Below are 20,253 nucleotides of genomic sequence, written 5' to 3'. Positions count from 1 at the left end.
TGAATCTGCGCTGCACTCCTTCAAAGGCCAGTATATCCTTTCTATGGTGCGGTGCCCAGAACTGTACACAGTACTCCAGATGTGGTCTTTGTATAGCTGTAGCAAAACTTCTTCCCCTTTATATAGCACAGGACTCAATAGTCTGAATGATGTGTAGCAGCACTGCTAACCCAAAGAAACTACAATAGCTAGCTGCCCCAAAGGCTCCGCAAGATGATCCAGTGAGCAGCTGAGCCACAAACGCCAAAGGCCCGAGTTTGATCCCCACTCTAGGCCAAGTGTGTTGATCTCAACCAGGATGGTGGTAAAGGTGCTACAACTGTCCCTGGGTAAGGCGAGGGCCAACGTTCACCTGCATTCGATTGCAATGCACCATTCCCTGCTGGAAGATTGCATGCGAACTGTTAGCGTAAAATTTGGGCTGTTGGGTTAAAGGCAAAGATGAAGTGACTATTGTGTGCATGGCTGCGGTCATTGCCCCAAGACCACACTGAAATGCGCTTTGTGCAGACCATACTAACCCTAATTAAAAGCTTAAACATAACACTTGACTACTAACAAAATGGACACTACTAAACAAAATGGATTCTGTGACTGTGGGAAAGACAGTTAAAGTGCTGAGTTTGTATATTCCGAAAACTGACTTACAGTCTGGGAATACAAAAGACATTTCACAACGAGCTGATAAAAACTACAGAATCAGACTGAATAGACAAAGACCACACTGTCTTAAGGTGATAACAGGTCTGTGGTTGCTGTGCGGGCTTAATTGGCTAATGTGCACACTAATAAAGACTAATGATGTAATAGCTACTGAAAATCTGTATTTCAAAAAGGTATAAAAAAGCATGACAACCATTTTGAAGTTGAGAAGGTAGTTGCGCACGCTGCGGAGCGTCCAGTTCTTCTCCCAAAGTACTTTGTCCAATAAACTGCATGTTGAATCTTTAAGTCTGACTCAGAGTGGTGATTTTCCCACAACACGAACACTGGGCTCAGCTTTGATTGCCCCACGGTGGAATAGCACGCCAACACTCACCGTTAAAGGGTACTCATGAATAATGGCCACTTGGGTGAAACAAACAATGCCCAATAAACTATGCCCCAACGCAGTGCCAATGCTTTCAGGAAGATAGGGGGAAAACCAGACCAGGGAAAAACAAAGAAACGCAATCGGAGGGTTCTCCGTCCCGCCAAACCCCCCCACCCTGGGATGTTGTTAAAGGCACAATATAAATGAAAGTTGTTTTTGTAGTTCAATAGGCCCATAGAGACCAGAAGATCTCAGCTGGGAGAGAACAACTTACGTTTTTATAGTGCCTTTGACATAGAAAAACATCCGAGGGGCCTTCTCAACAATACAATCAGAAATAAATGGATCTGAGCCTAAAGTTGGAGATAAAAAAAGATAATTTTGCAGTGCAATTATTAAGTGAATAAGTGCTCCGAGCCCTGGATTATTCTTTAAACAAAAAGGGCTTATTTATATCCACTTGTGTAAACAATAGAACACATGATATTTATTATACTGCCACCAACTGATTTCAGTCAGCAGCTCAATTGAACCAATGGGACCCACAGAAGATATTAAACAACTTTTTAAAAAAATGTTGTATTATTTACAGAAAAAAAAACAATAAAAAGCTCATACAATCCGTTTGCTGATCAACTACTACGAAGAAAGGAAGAACTTGCATTTACATGGCGCCTTTCACATCCTCACGACTTCCCGAGGCGCTTGTAGTCACTGTTGTTTTATAGGCAAACATTATAGCCAATTTGCACACAGCAAGATCCCACAAACAGCATTGAGCTGAATGACCAGATAATCTGTCTTGGTGATGTTGGTTGAGGGAAGACTGTTTCCCTGCCCTTTTTTGAATAACACCATGGAATCTTTGACAGCTACCCGAGTGGGGTAGACAGGACCTTGGTTTAACTTCTCATCCGAAAGATGGCACCTCCAACAGTGAAGGATTCCTTCAGTACCGCACTGACGTGTCATCCTAGATTGATGTGTGGGTCTTGAACCCACAACCTTCTGGCCCAGAAACAAGAGAGTTACCACTGAGCCCAGCTGACACTTATTGCTCTTTAAAGCAGAAAATAAAAAACCATACTGGGCTGTAAAGTTTATTTTGAAAAAGTCTTTTCCTCAGAGGCTCTCCCTTTTCTTAAAAAGAAAATTCCAACAAGATTTACATGTCAGCTCTAGGCATTCTCGTTTTTTACAAAAAATTATTTTCAGAAACAAAGTTCCAATTGAAGTAATTGGGCCTAAAATATTCTGTACTACTAAAAAAGGATAAATTGAGCATCAGTTATTAGTTCATCACTGAGAGTTCCACCAAAGAAAGTCACTCGACAACTCAAGTTCCATCTCCCTTTTAGAGAGACATTGCTGGCCAAATCATTTCCCATTGCATTTGCAAACATACAAGTGAAAATACGGGGCTCTCTCTTTCTAAATCAGGATGTGGAGATGCCGGTGATGGACTGGGGTTGACAATTGTAAACAATTTTACAACACCAAGTTATAGTCCAGCAATTTTATTTTAAATTCACAAGCTTTCGGAGGCTACCTCCTTCGTCAGGTGAACAATGTTCACCTGACGAAGGAGGTAGCCTCCGAAAGCTTGTGAATTTAAAATAAAATTGCTGGACTATAACTTGGTGTTGTAAAATTGTTTACAATTTCTAAATCAAGGCGGAGAGGAAGACTCTGTTCCTTGAAGATGGTAAGCCTTTAACTACAGTTCACATTCTGAGTGTTATTTAAAATTTAATTTATTTTGTTACAAAAAAAATCTAACTTCCTGAAGGCGGAGTATGCTGTTCCTCTGAGCAGTATGATGGGGATAAATCAGAGTTGAAAGTAAAACGGAACTTTCTCCTGCTGTCACCTTGATCCGAAATGGGAATCCTGGAATCAGCACCAGAGAGTGTTATGAATCACTAGCTGAAACAAGTCCCGACAAAGTTAAGTGCCCCGGGCAATAAATTCAATACAATGGAAGATTTAACACAAACATCTGGACAAAGCCGAGCTCAAAATCTGTGCTGCAGGCAATGGGGAATGTGCATTCTGCTGACTTATCGGTTCAATGGGTACAAAGTGTAAAAAAAAAAATCAGCAAAAACTTGCAGTGCTAGCAAGCCGGAAGACCCATGGTACCAAATGTCATCTACTCAGAGCGGCTGTGACCCTGCAGTAATCACTCCAAGAATTGTACAAACAGTTGTGCAAACTGAACAGTGATTCATTCAGGGAATTTAATTACTAAAAAGAAATGCATTTATATAAGCGCATTTTCCGACCTCAGGACATCCCAAAGCGCTTTACAGCCAATGAAGTACTTCTCGAAGTGCAGTCCCTATTGTCATGTAGGGGAAACACAGCAGCTAATTTGTGCACAGCAATATCCCACAAACAGCAATCTGATAATGACCAGATAATCCGTTTTAGTGATGTTGATTGAGGGATTAAATATTGGCCAGGGCATCGGGAAGAACTCCCCTGCTCTTCTTCGAAATACCACCATGGGATCGTTTACGTCCACCCGAGGGGGTGGACGGGGCCTCGGTTTAACGTCTCATCCGAAAGGCGGCATCTCAGACAGTGCAGCACTCCCTCAGTCCCACATGGTTTTAGAAAATCTATCGGGCACTGAGACAACATAGTAATTTTTTTTTTTAAAACAGTATCATTCTGATATACAGTAAATTGTGGGGCCATTAGATCAACTAAAAAGAGTTGAATCTAGCTCCCTTGTAGATGGTGGCAAAAGTGTGCCACCTGCCCTCATACTACTACAGCTCGTGAGTAATGAATTGAACAAGTCATCAATAAGAAAACTTCCCCAGGACAACCAAAGCCTGAAAAGATTATATTTTGCTGTATTTACATTTATTTCTGGGGTTTTTTTTTGGGGGGGGGGGGGGGGGGTTGGGCAGAGAGGAGAGGAGTCCAGAATACAAGTACTCAAATCTTGCAACTAAATCAGAAATGTTGGTTTTCAAAAGACACTTTGATGGCTGAAGAATTTTTGCAACGCACACAAATCCAGTTCCAGACTGACTGCACGAATATCATCTTTGCCAACTCCACTGGTCTAATTCGAGAATGTGGGTAACATCAGCCAAGTTTCTAGTAATTACAAGCCCACTCACTCATTCACTCAAACAGCAGTGAGTTGGTGTAGGAATTGCAAAGATTTACACTGGAGGAACTGGGGCTGCTCGTGAGGTTGGAATAAGGCACATTACTGGAGCCAAATAGAGAGAGAACTTTGCTCTGCATTCCACCTATACTGTTCCATTTGACTATTAAGTGTCTGATCACGTCATTTTTATACCCATTGTTGTTAAGAAAAAGGGTTACAGACATACTTGCTCTCGAGGCAGTACAAAGAAGGTTCACTCGGTTAATCCCGGGGATGAGGGGGTGGACATATGAGGAGAGGTTGAGTAGATTGGGACTCTACTCATTGGAGTTCAGAAGAATGAGAGGCGATCTTATTGAAACATATAAGATTGTGAAGGGGCTTGATCGGGTGGATGCGGTAAGGATGTTCCCAAGGATGGGTGAAACTAGAACTAGGGGGCATAATCTTAGAATAAGGGGCTGCTCTTTCAAAACTGAGATGAGGAGAAACTTCATCACTCAGAGGGTAGTAGGTCTGTGGAATTTGCTGCCCCAGGAAGCTGTGGAAGCTACATTAAATAAATTTAAAACAGAAATAGACAGTTTCCTAGAAGTAAAGGGAATTAGGGGTTACGGGGAGCGGGCAGGAAATTGGACATGAATTTAGATTTGAGGTTAGGATCAGATCAGCCATGATCTTATTGAATGGCGGAGCAGGCTCGAGGGGCCGATTGGCCTACTCCTGCTCCTATTTCTTATGTTCTTATAACCCTTTCCTTCATGAAGTGATACACGACCAATGCCATCGTTGAATAATTTCACAACAGGACCCATCCTTACCGTAAATATACCATTCTCTGCTCTTGTCTACAGCTCATACATCAGTGTCAACTATAAATGCTTCATGGACACAAACGTACAATGCATCACACATTAATGTTAAGTGTGTTGACAGCCAATGCGCGCTTGGAAATTCAATACAAACTTTGGAAACATGTGGCCGTTTGCATTGGAGCCAGCAACTGTCGCACGTCCAACACAAAGCAACAAGTTTGCCACCCCTTTCAACTGACACTTAGCCGCAGTCTCCGCTTGTAACGTTCTACAGATTTTGGTGCTAGTAGTGCATTGCAGACTTTTACCCACACCTTGGTTGTACGGTAGGGTTGCCAACCCTCCAGGATTGCTCTGGCGTCTCCAGGAATTGAAGACCTGTCACTGCTGCAAGCAAAACGCGGGAGAAAAAAAAAAAAAATCACAGGAGCAATAAAGTGTTTTCTAAAAAAAAATTTCTTTGAAAGCTTGTTTATTAGTTATAAAAATATCACATGGGAAAATAGGCTATTGACTGACAGTGAAGAGTCATCCGATTGGTCTATTCACTTTACGATTGGCATAGGAAGGTGGTGCACTGCGATGATTGACATGTTGGGTGACCAATGGCAGGAGTATGGGGGCGGGGTGGATGGAGGCAGGATGTCATGTGATGAAACCTCCAGGAATATGTCCAGAGTTGGCAACCCTATTGTAATGTATTGGTATCTCTACATTTCCATGGTAATCATTTTATTTTCAACATGAAAAGCGAACAAATTTTCACTTTAACCAAATATTGGATATCAAAGAAAAACCACAGACGTATAGCCAGTCTAGAAGGTTCTATTGCCTTATGGGAGCCTAGTTCCAGTACGTACTTTGCAACCTCTTGTGGTTTCAATATTTGTCAACAGCTCTACAAGTAGCTTAGAGCAGGGCGACATTATCTCATGTTACCAGGGTACAGAACTTCAAACTTTACTTCTATTTATAAGCAGACAGAATATCAGCACCAGCGCTATTCAAAAGGTCAAAAGGCAGTCATTCCTCAAGACTGCACCGTACGTTTTCAACAGGCCTCATTTAAGTGTTTTGAAAGGGTGTTTTATTTTTGAAATAAAATGAAAACTCAGTGTGCCCTGATCCCTCTGGAGGATAAATCCTAAGCTCTCCCTGCCTTTAAACATTGGTCATGTCAGCCTGCAGCAGAGAGAGGAGGCAACCTACAACTAAGCCATTTTAGTGCCAAGTCAAGCCAGCTGGAGAGGCTTGCAAACACAGTATGGTGACTACACACCGTCCATAAATAACTTAAAAGGCAAACTGATTTTTACTGCAGTTAAATGTTAATTTGCTGACATTTACTTGGGAGGACACGTACGAACGATCACCCAAGGTCGTCATTTGGCCCTCTGCACCTGAAAGAGCTAATTTAGTCCCATTCCCCTGTCCTTCTCCCCCCGCCCTTTTAAATTTTTATTTTTGAAAGCTATCACAATTTCTACTTCCAGCACTGTTCCACTTACCCTCTTTCGTGCCAACAATTCTCTGCGTAAAAACAAATGCACATAACCTCTCCCTTGGTTCTTTGATTATCTTAAAATTTATGCCCAACTCACTGTTATAGGTAAATTGGGAAAAACTATTTCCACTGGTCAAAGTCCCTCACAGTTTTGAGTACATCAGACTTCTTCCTAACTTTCGCTGTCCGAGTGAAAAGAGCATGGGATTCTCTAGCTTGTCCTCGTAAGTAAGCCTCTGATTCACAATGAATCTGTTCTGCACCCTCTCCACGCCCCTAACCTGGAGAAAATGTTCTAACTGGGGATTAACCAATGATTTGTATAGGTTTGGTATCACTTCTTCGATTTGCTTTTATAAAAACAAGGATCCCATACGTATCTATATATTTTTCTTTTTTAAAAAAACAGCTTTATTAACTTGTCCTCCCACTTATAAAATTATGTGCATCTGAACTTGCAATTTTGCTTTTTTTAAAAAAAAAGTTACCATTTAGTGTATACTTCCCTCTCCTTTGATATTGTGCACTCTATGCCAGAGTCCAGATCATTGACAGATGGAGATGAAAGAAGAGGGCAAGTCGATTACATCCCTCCAGTCTAAAAAACATTTATTAACCACGACTCTCTGTTTCTGGTCCTTTTGACAACCTCCTCTCCATGTCACCATATTCCCTTTCATACCATGTGGCTCTATCAACAAGCCTCTGATACGACACCTCTATCCAGCGTTCTTCTTTAATTGTCACAGGATCGACAACAGCGCCCTAAAAACAGGCCACAATCCGAAGAGCAATACTTGGTACCAAACCGTCAATTTTAACAGTACATGTCACTTGGACGCCATTACTAGTTTCTATAAATCAAAAGTTCTTGAATTTATTAGCTTCGGGCCAAGGTGATGAAAATATTCTCAGTGCCCTTATCTCTGCCAGGAAAGCAACATGAAAACTGACTCAACTCAGTGCTCAAGCTCTAAAAAGGAGTTTGGATCTGGACCAGATCCCCCACACCACCCCACCCCACGTCACACAATATTCTCGCGCATATATCTACGCATCATTCTCATAGCTATTTCGCAAATGTACTTGTAATCTTTTGTTCAAAAGAAAAAGTTGGACTTCATATAACAGATTTTACAGCAATCTGAATTGCCTAATCTGAAAGCATTTAAATGACATGTATAACATAAGTATAAGTGAGTAAAATTAAGAAGCCCCACTCTAAAAACAGAATTAAGTTCCATTAGGGGCTTTAAATGGAATGGTAAAGACATGCGATCCCGGCTGAAATGGTAACTTCTCCTGTTGCCAATGATCAAGTTACGTTTCTGAACAGAATCTACTTCAGTGCTTTTAAACTGAACGCACTCGAGGTTCAAAATGTCAAGAGAACACATTCCATCCTAATACTTAAAACATACAACTTACAATGTACATCTCAACACTTGGAACAAGGTTTGCTATTATCACCACTATCACTCCCACAATACCAACGAGCACAACAAACTACTTCTTTTCAAACGAGGGGTCCACAAGTCTAACTCAAATACTGTAGCATCAACCCCATGGCCCTGCAAAATGTTCCCCTTCATGTATTGTCTTAAAGTAATTTTTATAATTTATTACTTTTGTAACTCTTCTACGCAAAATCCATTTATAGCAATCACAAGATAATTACAGATGAGGAAGGCCATTTGGCCCATCCATTCAGAATGACCCTAAAGTGTCATCTCTCCCCCATCCTCCTCGTTGCAGCATTCAATACGTCCTTAAATGATTCCATGGATTTTGCTTTCACTAAGAACAGAAGGAGGCCATTCAGCCCCTCCAGCCTGTTCCGCCATTCAATTAGGTCATGGTTGATCTGTAATCTACTCTATCCGGGGTTCCCTTCCCTGATGACTCTTGTGAAGAAAAACTTCCTTAGTCGTCTCTCTGGCCGACGTTGCCAGAAGAGATTGAAGGGAAAGAACCTCCCTGCCCGAGCGGACATTTTCATTCTCTGCCACTGCAACGTACGCAGGTCAATTCCCTCGCTAGAAAAAAAGTGTCATTTTCATTCAAGGCCCACGCTTTTCATCGAAGGCGAGCAACACAAGGCAACAGAAACATTCGGCTAGGTACCGTAAATGCGGACTGCAGGCACTTACCTCTGCAGGTTGAGTTTCAAGGATCCGGTGCAGGCCTTGATCTTATTCTGAGCCTCCAGATGGGTCATCCCATCAGTGCTGATCCCATCGATGGAAAGGACCACATCTCCGACCTCAATGCTCGCCTGGGCGGCTTTCCCACCTTCCGACAGCTGGAATAATAAATTTACACAAAAACAAATTTCAGATATATGTTAAGAATGGATCGCTACCAGTACTAAAAATGTACCCATGCTTCTATAGGGTTGTACACACGTTTTAAGTTTCACATTTTAAGTTTTGCGTTCTATTACAGTAACCATGCTTTGTCACTTACACATTTATCGGATTCTAATCTTAAAGCTATTTGACGATGAAAGGGAGACAATGGAGCTCAGTAAATTGCCGTCAGTGTTGGAACATCTACGTACTGGTGATTCACAGTCGCGATTTGTCTCATCCTTGTGATAAATACAGTAAGGAAGTGACAGCCTCTGCAAAAGTGTTGCAGCACAAGGATTATTAGACCTCCCGCCTCTCACTGAACAAGCCGCTTCTATGGCAACCAACAAGTGGGAAACCAAACAGGCTGCACGTCATGTCATCTTGCACCTGCCTTTGATAAGTGGCACCTTCCAGATCAAGGTGGAGTAGCAACGGCTTTTAACACAAGTAGAATGAGCAGATTGAAAAGCAGTGATTCTGAAGCATCGATACCTCAAGAACCTCCAGTGTGAGGTGAGGCACACACAAAGAGCGAGCATTTATTGGAGAGTACATTAAAATGGCACAGGATAGATTTGGCAATTACTAGTACACAGCTTTAGGTGGAAAATTAAAAAAGGGAGTGCTGCCTACCTTCCCCAGACCATTTTGCACAAGGGTACACAAGGCAGGATACTGCAATTAACATCCATCCACAAAGTATACTAATGGGTACCACAGATAGAGGAGACTTGCGAGCAGGAAGCTATAAACCTTCTTTCCCCCCTTGGTTATTACCCTCCAGGCGTAAATCTGTTTAAGCTAGTCTGGAAGTTTCCACTCATGCGTGAAGATTAAATCACTGTGCCTCACCTGCTAGTGTTCATCACTTCACACGTTAGCACTAAATCAGTGACCTGTGCCCCGACACCAATGTAAAGATTTACAACTTAACGTTTTATATTGGTGTAAAACATTTGTTACTAATGAGTAGAAACCTTCGGGAATAATAGAAATGTGAAACTGCATTTCTTTTCATCCTCGCCTTAGATTTAAAAGCCCAAGATCACAATAATGCATAATATTCCTTTGCAAAAAAGAAAAGAATAAAATTATCTGAACAATACGCATTTGGGCAAGTTCAGATGCTGGATATCTCCAGGGCTTCAGGAGCAACAATGGGATAAAGGTGAATCGCACCAACAACTCAAAGGGGTCTGATCATCCACCAGCCAGCCCGCACGCTGCACACCCACCAACGCACTAGTGCAAATGCACACCCACCAACGCAAACGAACTATTCCGTTCTTCCACTTCTGGTAGTTAAAACAGTTACACTAATTCTTCCCCCACCCAAAGAGTTCGCTTGTGTAAACTCCAGCTTGAGAGAGTGTCACAATGAAAGTCTAGAGAGAGGGGAGCCCTTAAACTTCATCGAAAACTAATTCTAAACAGACTCTTAACTGGCCCATCATTGCTTTTAAATAACATGACCTATTGGCTTTCAACTTAGAGTTCAAAAACAGCTGGTCAATGTCAGCAGAAATAAAATGTCAACTGGTCCAGATACTACAGTACAGTAACTGAAGAGACACACAAATCCTCTGCCCAAGTTGACAAAATCATCTAGCATTTATTTCTGTACTCCAGAGTCCAGCAGCTTCCCTAATATCATAGAATCTTACAGAGCAGGAGGCCATTCGGCCCATCGTGGCTATGCCAGCTCTTTGAAAGCCAGTTTAAACCGGGTCCACTTCAGGTTCTTGCTTTTCTGACTGAATCAGGAGCATTTCGATTAGTTTGGTTTCAGGGGCCTCAACAGCTGATGGGCGAGTGAATTTAATTGTTTGCCCTCATCAGGACATTTTCTGTTCTTCTATCACAAAGCTGCACATTTCAATAGAAGCTTCAATGAGGGATGTATGAATCTCTGGTGCAGCCGACAAGGCTATTTATTTAACAATTATACATATCGCATTTTACAACTGTATCTTAGGTTTATTGTAAAATGAGCCACCTCGTTAAGGCAACTTCCACATCAAAGTGTTTCTCTGCAGCACATTTGGGTGGAATTAACTTATAAAGATCGACAATTACTCCATCAATTACCTTTTGAAGTTTTCCCATCAGTAACTCAAAGAAGTTAAGAGTCATGTTTAATGGCCAGTAAAATTCCTGATAAGCAATGAAAATAGTACCACAGAAAGGCTGATGAGAGAGAGGCTTCTCAAAGCCAGATAATCAAAACTGCCAATAAATAAGCCTTGGGGAAACTTTACAAACCCGAACGACAGCAGGCCTGCAGGCCCAACTTAGTCTATTACAACCACTACAGCATCTCACACCCAAATCATAACATGTGAAACAGAGGTTGAACTCGTGTCTGCCGGTATAAAACCTGTCCATACTGGCTCCAGTTTAACCTAGATCCACTTCAGTAATAGGTGAACCTGCACCCTCCACCCCAGCAAAGGCAGCAGCCAGATATCTCATTGCTTGTTCCTCTGGATTATCAAGTACTTTCTACCCAATCTCTGCTGTGGATTAGAAACCATCATAAAAATGTATTAGTTGTCTACACGTGCAACCAGCCCACGCAGACTTGATTGCCGAGCACTAATGGCGACTCCAGGTTCTCAGCATTAACACCATCCATGAACCCTCCTCTCGCACGCCAAACAGAACCACAGCAGGACTTCCTCAGACTATAAAAGTTGACTGCGATTTACACCCGGAGTCTCAGAAACTCTAGAGAACTTTTGCAAGACAGCTTCCACAGTTCTGCGCAATGACATACGGCACAACTGGGAGACGTATAAAAACTTAAACCTGCTACAGCAGTGATCTTTGAAATGGCCAATTCGAAATAAACCCAAGGAAAACACTAAATAAACCCCAGCAACTTACTAGAGAGCAGCGCACAGCGTATACTAAGAGCGCGTGACAACCTGAAGCAACTAAAATACGATAGAGAAAATAGCAAGTGTTATTCAGAAACCCACGTAGTATTTCATCCTTTAGATAGATTAAGAGTCATTTTTGGTGCAATTAATTTCATATGGAAAATCACATTTCTTAATACTAGTTTCAAATTATAATTTTTTTCTTGAAGGCATAAAATATTTGCTCCCCGCTCTTGGTCACCCCACACCATACACAACCAAAAAAAAGAGTAGATGTGCAATGTGCTCACTGAGAACAGCCACTATGGACTGTATCAGAGCAGCCAACAGACAAATCTCCAGCAGTGCGGGGGAAGTAATCAGGCCTCTGCAACTAAAAAGCAAAAAAACAGGACGTCTCAAGTGCTTTAGAACCAACTTTTGAAACGTAGTCACTGTTGCAATGTAGGAAACGTGGCAGCCAATTTGCGCACAGCAAGATCCCACAAACAGCAATGAGAAATGAAAAGAAGCTCTTTATTCCTCACAGATTAGCGCTCCCAGAAAAAGCACTTGAGATGGAGTCAATTCATTCCTTCAACAGTAAAAAGAGAGCGCCAATCTGGTTGGAAACAGGGTTAGAAGTTATCTGGATGAGTATTGATAAATTGATTGCCCACTCTTGGGGAGATGTGGTTCCTGTGCTGCTGCAAGGGGTTTTGGTAGGACATGGTCTGTGGAGAGCTGAATGACCAGCATTTTGCTCAATAACCTTCAGAAAGAGCAAGGGTTATTGAACCTAGTGTCCTTGTCTTCTGTGGTGCTTTATTTATAGAAACCAGGACTATGAGGCAGGAAGAATGTCAACGGTCTTTCATAGGATTATTGCTTTTGCGGCATGATTTTTTTTAACGGCCTGGCATTATTCTAAAAATTGCAGCGGGCTATCTTGAAAGCTTGTTTTTCCACCGAGGTCTTAAAACTATTTATTGCAGTGGGTTTAAAAGTAAAATAAGCCAGCTGACTTTCTGGTTAGCTTATCTGCTTTACTGGGAAACTCCAGCCAAGCAATGTTGAGTGTTCTTATTGCTTTCGATGCTGGAAAGTCCACAAATTTTTGTCAGGAAGCCCAGAAGTGAGTGTGCGCATTTATTCTCCTCTTCTCTCGCCCCTTTCCCGTAGGCTACGCTCTGCTGCAGTATCATTCTTCACAGACGTCTGTGAGAAGGTCCCTCTTCCTGGATTGGCATGGCACAGATTTGACATATGCTGCACTGTTAACCTAATAGTGCAACATTCTTGGTTCTTAATTGTCCTGTCAGACAGTCAGGATTTCAAGCTGCAAATTAAACTTCAAGTGAATCCACCATTCATTTCAACAATGTATAGCCTTAAAAAAAAATCTACATTATATTTTACATGGCTCCAGTCATAAAAAACACAGCATGAGCAACGCCATGAGAGATTTGCTTGAGTTTGTAGAGCATCATCAGTGCGTTGGAAAGTATAGAGAAACACCATTCTGTGCCGTTATTCTTCCAGCTTGGAGCTGAAAATTGATCAAGCCCGTGCCATTCTGTAAAGCTCCCCCGCGAAAAGCAATTGGCCTGCAACTGACCCAAGGGCATCCTGTATATAAACAGCAAATGGACAATGTTGTGTTAAAAGCCCAACTTAAATCACAACTGGGGGGGGGGGGGGGGGGGGGAGTTGAGAAAAATTAGAGGTTAGCATATATGATGAGAACCAAATTACAAGTGGAATAATGTAACTTGGATCTGAATTAGGTGCACCACAGGGAGACGATAAGAAAAACAACAAAGAACAACGATTATTAGTAGTGTTACTTTTTTTAAAGAAAAAAACCCTAATATTCTAGTAGTACCTTCCATTACTGAGAGAAGTATATTTGGAGGCTGAAATCAATTATTCCTCATCAGATTAAGCAGGCAATAAAAATCTAGCAAATTTCTGACGCCTTCAACATTTCTCCAATGTTTCGCAGCTCAGTGGAGATGAGAAATGAATGAACATACATACTGTGCCTTCACAATCAACAAGTTAGTTTCAAGTATAGTAACTGTTGTTTTGCTGGCACAACATGACAGCCAATCTGCACACAACAAGCTTCCATAAACAGTAATGAGATAAATGACCAGGTAATCTGTTTGGGACATATTGGTTGAGGGATAAAATGTTGGTCAGGAAACAGGGAAATTCACCTGCTCTTCTTGGAATAGTGCCAGGAGATGGTTTAGCTCCACCTGAACATGTAGGAAGAACAATAGCTCAACCTGAAAGATGTGACTTCGCCCAGTACTGCACTGAAGTGTCCCTGGAGTGGGGCTTGAGCCCATAAACCTAGACTCTGAGAAGTCCTATTACTGAGGCAAAATTAAACTTGATTTCCCCCCCACCCACCCACCTCCATATGGACAACACCTACTATATATATATATATATATATTAAAAATATATATATTTATATATATGAGGGTTGAAAAGCATTGGAATGATCTCGGCAAAAATGGGCACCAAGCCAAAAGGAGGAGATATTAGGAAGGATGGCCAAAAGCTTGGTCAAAAAAAGGTGGGTTTTAAAGGAGAGGAGAGACTTAAAGAAGAAGAGGGAAGTGGAAAGGCAGAAGGTTTTAGGGAAGGAATTCCAGAGCGTAGAGCCTAGACGCCTGAAGGCACGGCCGCTAACAGTGGGGCGAATGGGGAGGATGCAAAAAATGCCATTTGGAGGCAGAGAAGAGTGAGGACAGAGAGAGACAGATAATATCTTGGTAAGAAATTTGGGTTGGGGTTGGTGGAGAATGAGGATTTTAAAAAGATGCGTGAGGGTTGGAACAAGGTGAGATGCTCAATAGGGAGAGACGGTGCCTGAGGACGATAAACCCAGATGTGAAGCACAACTGGAAATAGAGGGGGAACGCAATCGAGGCAGACACGTCACCAAACGGGTCTGCACCTATTTAGCCCTCTGATTTGTGCCACGAAAGTGGAAACACGCTGCAGGTAACAGCAGAGGAAAATCAGCCCTAGTGAGATCTCTATTTCTGGGTTCCAACACTCAGGATTCCATTTTCACAATGTAGGATCATTATTTATTATTGTTTGTCCCGAAGTTTAAGAAAATTCTTTCTGATGTCACAGCAGTTTCCTCTAGGCTGACGCTCCCAGTGCAGTACTGAGGGAGTGCTGCACTGTTGCAGGAGGTGCTGTCTTTCCAATGAGACTTTAAACCGAGGCCCTGTCTGCCTTCTCAGGTGGGCATGAAAGATCCCATGTCACTATTTCGAAGAGGAGCAGAGAAGTCCTCCCTGGTGTCCTGGCCAATACTTATCTCCCAACCAATATCGCAAACTGATTATCTGGTCGATATCACATTGTTGTTTGTGGGAGTTTGCTGTGTGCAAATTGGCTGACGTGTTTCCTACATTACAGCAGTGACTACACTTCAGAATGTACTTTATTGACTGTAAAGCACTTTGGGACGTCCTGAGGTCGTGAAAGGCGCTGTCTAAATACGTTCTCTCTTTCTTTTCATGTCATAAAGCAGTTTACCTCCTGTCAGCACACAAATAAATACAGTCTAGGCAAAAGAAATCCACTGTTAAGTATGTACAAATCACATCTGTATTGCTCAGGAGTTATAAAATCATCCTTTCTACTTCCGTATTGTTTGAGACTATCCTACTGGAGTGAAGGACCCTTATTGTTCCCCCATGTTACACAGGGCAGGAAATGATGCTTTTATATTTCAGCCTCTGAAAAAGGTCACACGAGTTCAGACCTTTTATTTCTAGTGTATTTAAAATTGATTTGACATTTTGCAGATATCTGAATTTTGGGGCATTTTACTAGAAATGTCAGTTCTACTTTCCCATTTCTACTTATTTTAGCATGAGTATTTTGAAAGCCTGCGCTACAGAATTATATTAAGAACAAACAGTTAGCTGCACATTTGAACATGGCTGCCATGGTTGTAATTGTTGCCTTGTCAGTATGCTTTGTATGTCAGGTCTGTACCTTAACCCCACCCACCTTAAATTGCCACAAACAGCTGGCGGGATTCTATATGGTCATCAACTTGCATTTATATAGCGCCTTTAACATTGTGAAGCACCTTAGGACATTTTACTAACAAAATTTGACACCGAGCCACAAAAGGACATATTAGGACACGTGACCAAAAGCTTGGTCAAAGAGGTAGGTTTTAAGGAGCAACTTAAAAGGAAGAGCGAGAGGTAGCGAGACGGAGGGGTTTAGGAAGGGAATTCCGGAGCTTAGGGCCTAGGCAGCTGAAGGCGCGGCCGCCAATGGTGGAGCGATGAAAATTGGGGGGGATGCGCAAGAGGCCAGAATCGGAGGAGCACAGAGACCGCGGAGGTTTGTAGGGTTGGAGGAGATTAGAGAGATAGGGAGGGGCAAGGTCATGGAGGGATTTGAACACGAGGATGAGAATTTTAAAATTGAGGTGCTGCTGGACCAGGATCCAGGGCCACATCACAACTGAGGGGTTATGTCACCTCACTTCACAATGAAAACCATGACAACAGAGACAGAAGGGGTGAACAACAAACGGCAAAAGATTGCGTATATGTACATGTGAGACGCACAAAGAGAGAGCTTAAAAAACAACTGAGTTCATCAAATCCATCCAAATCTGGAAACATCACTGGAGATTGGATTGGAAATACTGTGTAAAGGAACAGCGTTAATCAATGGAGAGAAAAGGACCAGAGTGGAGAAACCCAGGGAGAGATTTAATTCCAAAATGTGAACGAGCGTACAAAGATGGTCTTTTAATTGATAATTAGACAAAAGTATTTGGTTAAAAAGTTTCTTCAATCCTCAAGGGCAGTAAGTATTATGAACTTGCAGCAAAAAAAACAGGACCCAGCGTATACCAGACAGCCCAGGGTTCCGATTCTGAGGGGGCACATCCTTAGTGAGAATGGCAATAATTGCTAATACTGAAGTGAGGAATTTTAGCCCTTTAATCTCAGGCTGTGGAAAGGTTCCTAAAATGTATCGCAACGTGGGATCATTTTCAGTTGCCCTTGTGAAGGTGATTGTTGAGGAAGATGAACATTATCAGCAGAAAATAGCAAATACTCTACATGAACTGGGACGTCGCCACCCAGAAATAGTGTTAATGACTTGCCGTAATTATCTGTCCCAGCATTCCATGCTGCCAGCTGCACAGTGTTGGACAGCGTGCCCATTATCAAGGACACCCTTGATCAATTTAGCCAAGAGCTAGCTCAGAAAATTAGCTATTTGGCTTCTCTGTGGATGACTTAAGTTAACTGGAGCACCTGCTGAAAGCAGGAAGCCGCATCGCATCTCCTGGCTGCCATGAGCTTCAGGTTTATAAACAAAGTCGTCCAGTTGATGGAGAATTTCCAAGCAAGAGCACCTTCCACATGTGGAGATGGTGAAGAAAGTGTCAACTTGAAAAGAAAAATGTAGACAATGTTGACATGGTAGATGTATGGCATGGTGCCATCTATCTTGGGAACTCATGATTCCAGTTCTCAGTGGAGATAAACAGGATGAACTGAAGTCTGTATTTGCCTCAGCACTGGGTGGCTTAGCAAGAGCATCTCGGTTGACCTGGGAAACATGGAGAAGATCCAAGACCCTACAGTGACTAAAAAGTCTTTCTCTACCAAGATCAACATTGCCTATAGCTTGCTGTTCAAGTTGTGGCATGAGAAGCAGCCCTCCAAATTGAACATCCCAACAGGGGATGCTCTAGGCTGTGTCAGCTCCCTGCTGCCTATGAAAAGAATAGGGGGACAGCTACCCACATTAATTCCAGGCATCCTGTCTCTCTACAAGTAACTAATATTGCTACAAAACAGGTACGCTTAAAACTTATTTTAGACCTGGCATTTTTAACAGCATGGCAAGTCTTAATGACTGCCGAACAACTAAAAATTAACTTTAAAACCTGGAGTCTCATTACTTATTTTAATAAATTTTTAAACGACCAAAATTTTCAACTTTTAAAATGTTTTTCCTTTCTGTCTCTTATTTAATTCGATTTCCTACCCTTTTTTTTGATGTCTATAATTGTTTTTAACAATGATTTTAATGTTGTACCTTTCACTTCCTGAATTTTACATTCGCAGCTTGCCAAAAATGCTGCAATCTGATTGATTGAGGGGAGAGATTAATCCTCTCGCTTCTCGCACAGGTCCTAGCTTCGCTGGACTCTTCTCCATTTCCTATTCGAGGAAGCGCACCCAGTAAAGACCACGGTAAGTTAGTGGGTTAGTATAAATCTACAGAGCGGTGAGCACTGTTGGTTCGCCACTCCGAGCAATTTCTGGGGCGTTAAAGGCCTCCCGGACAGGATCCACTCGTACATCACAGACCACGTCTCTTAGCAATAATCCACAGGCCAAGATCAGAACAAATGCAGTCACCTCATGATTCCTTGCCCAATGTCCAGAACTACATCTCCAACCCGCCTAGAGGGTCACATGGTGGAAGAGATGATGAATATTCTACTGCTGTTGTGCACCAGCGTACATTGGGAGGTCAAAGAAAGAAAAGACTTACATTTCTATAGCGCCTTTCACAAGCCCAGGCCACTGAAGCACCTTTGAAGTGTCGTCACTGTTGTAAGGTTGGAAACGCGGCAACCAATTTGCACACAGCAAGATCCCACAAACAGCAATGTGACACTGACCAAGTAATCAGTTTTTAGTGCTGCTGCTTGAAGAATAAATATTGGCCAGGACACTGGGGATAACTCCCCTGCTCCTCTTCAAAATAGTGCCATGGATTGGAACAAGATGCAAGTGTTCCCCACATTCTTTTGCCTGTATTGGAGGTAAAACTATAGGTTTATGGTCTATGGATCCTTGCTCACTATTTGGATCAGGGATTGGGGTGTAGAGGACAGCATGTTCCCCAAGATTTTTCAACCACACTCTGGTCACAAAGCTCTGTATGGAGAGCATGAATTTGTAAAATGTCCCCTGATTTTCATCCCTCCACCATTGGTGGCTACGCCTTCAGCTGCCTACGCCCTAAGCTCTAGAATTCCCTCCCGAAACCTCTCCACTTCTTTCCTCCTTTAAAACGCCCCTTAAAACCTACCTCTTTAACCAAGCTTTTGGTCACCTGTCCTAATATCTCCTTACATAGCTCGGTGTCAAATTTTGTTTGATAAATCGCTCCTGTGAAGCGCCTAGTGATGTTTTACTATGTTAAAGGCGCTATATAAATGCAAGGTGATGTTAACAAGTACATGAAAGCCTGAGGGTGGTAAAAGTGTTGAGGGCACAAGAGTTATTCTCTCTGGGTCTGGGGGCAGTGATCCCCAGTGACTCATTGCCATTGGAAGTGTATCATATAGAACTAGTTACCGAAACATAAAAAACACTTTGGTTACAAGATGGATGATGAACAGTATAGCGACAAAGCTCGGTACGATCAACCTAAAAGTTGATATTCTCCTTCCAAAGGAACAGTTCCCGGCGAGACAGTTGACACATTCCTAATTACACGTTGTATTTGCGTTCCAAAACACACACACTGGTACTCCCTATATGGCTCATTAATTTTACAGAAATGCAATTCTCAGAGCAATTTCATCAACAAACTGGGAGTGGAACAAAAATAGAAAAAAAGTCAGTCAAGCCAGTGGAGATCTGGCAAAAAAACTCCTACAGCTGGCTACTGAAAAGGCACGTTCAAACACCTTAGTACCAGAAAATACATTTACTGAAATGCTTTACCACAACTGACATTTCCACAGTGCTCCTCACATATTGAAATTTACATTGAAAGCATTTAGATTAGTCTGGGAGTAACAAAAAGTTTTCTAGCCAAAACTGGACTCATTTTGACTTCAAATCTCCCTGTATGCCCCACAGCAGATAATTCTCATCAGTTAGTCCCGTCTTAATAAGAAAACTTTTTACTATTTATTCTATTACTGCCTATTGATCCCTACAATAAGTGCAATGTACTGATACAATGATACATCCACAATGTACACTGTATGCAACATTGTTTCTCCAAATATTGGGTGCAAATGTTATAACGTACAGGATTCAACTACAGGGATATACAATCATTTTATCTCATCACATAGTAGCTGTGACTAGTAGACCTACCACAGTGAATTTAACATTTTCCCACCTACAAGAAAATTCAGCCCATTCGGCCTACGGTTTCAACACTGAAGACAGGAAACAGGCTCTGGAACTTCACAATTCAGGTTTTTTATCCTTTTGAATTAAGCATAAGAATTTTGAGATTGCGGATCTAATCTGAATGTCGGGGCGGGGTGGAGAGGGGCAGAATTCTTCTGTTTTAACACCAGGTGAACATGAATGCCACATTAACAGCAATGGATGGGACCAAGATGCTACCTCAGGACTTGAATCCACTGAATGCCTTTCAAGTACATTTTTATATGCACTTCCATCTTGTACTAATCAGTGAATGATTACTAGAAATTCCGTTAAGTCTTCGGAGAGCAAGATAAAAATCAGTGTTAAGAGTTTAAACAAACATAAAACAAAT

At 42.0% G+C, this 20,253-nt stretch overlaps 1 protein-coding gene across 13 annotated transcripts in view; it reads right to left on the bottom strand.

Annotated features, from left to right (window-relative positions):
• LOC137330224 (PDZ and LIM domain protein 5-like) overlaps nucleotides 1-20,253 on the bottom strand; it is a 274,221-nt gene that overhangs the window by 142,803 nt on the left and 111,165 nt on the right. For all 13 annotated transcript variants that reach the window (XM_067994479.1, XM_067994476.1, XM_067994482.1 and 10 more), the window contains exon 3: nucleotides 8,633-8,784. In XM_067994479.1, the coding sequence (XP_067850580.1) occupies nucleotides 8,633-8,784 (152 nt within the window). The remainder of the gene's footprint in view (nucleotides 1-8,632; nucleotides 8,785-20,253) is intronic.

Source organism: Heptranchias perlo, chromosome 1 (assembly GCF_035084215.1).
Source record: "Heptranchias perlo isolate sHepPer1 chromosome 1, sHepPer1.hap1, whole genome shotgun sequence".
NCBI lineage: Eukaryota > Metazoa > Chordata > Chondrichthyes > Hexanchiformes > Hexanchidae > Heptranchias > Heptranchias perlo.
This window is presented reverse-complemented; position numbering and strand designations above follow the sequence as displayed.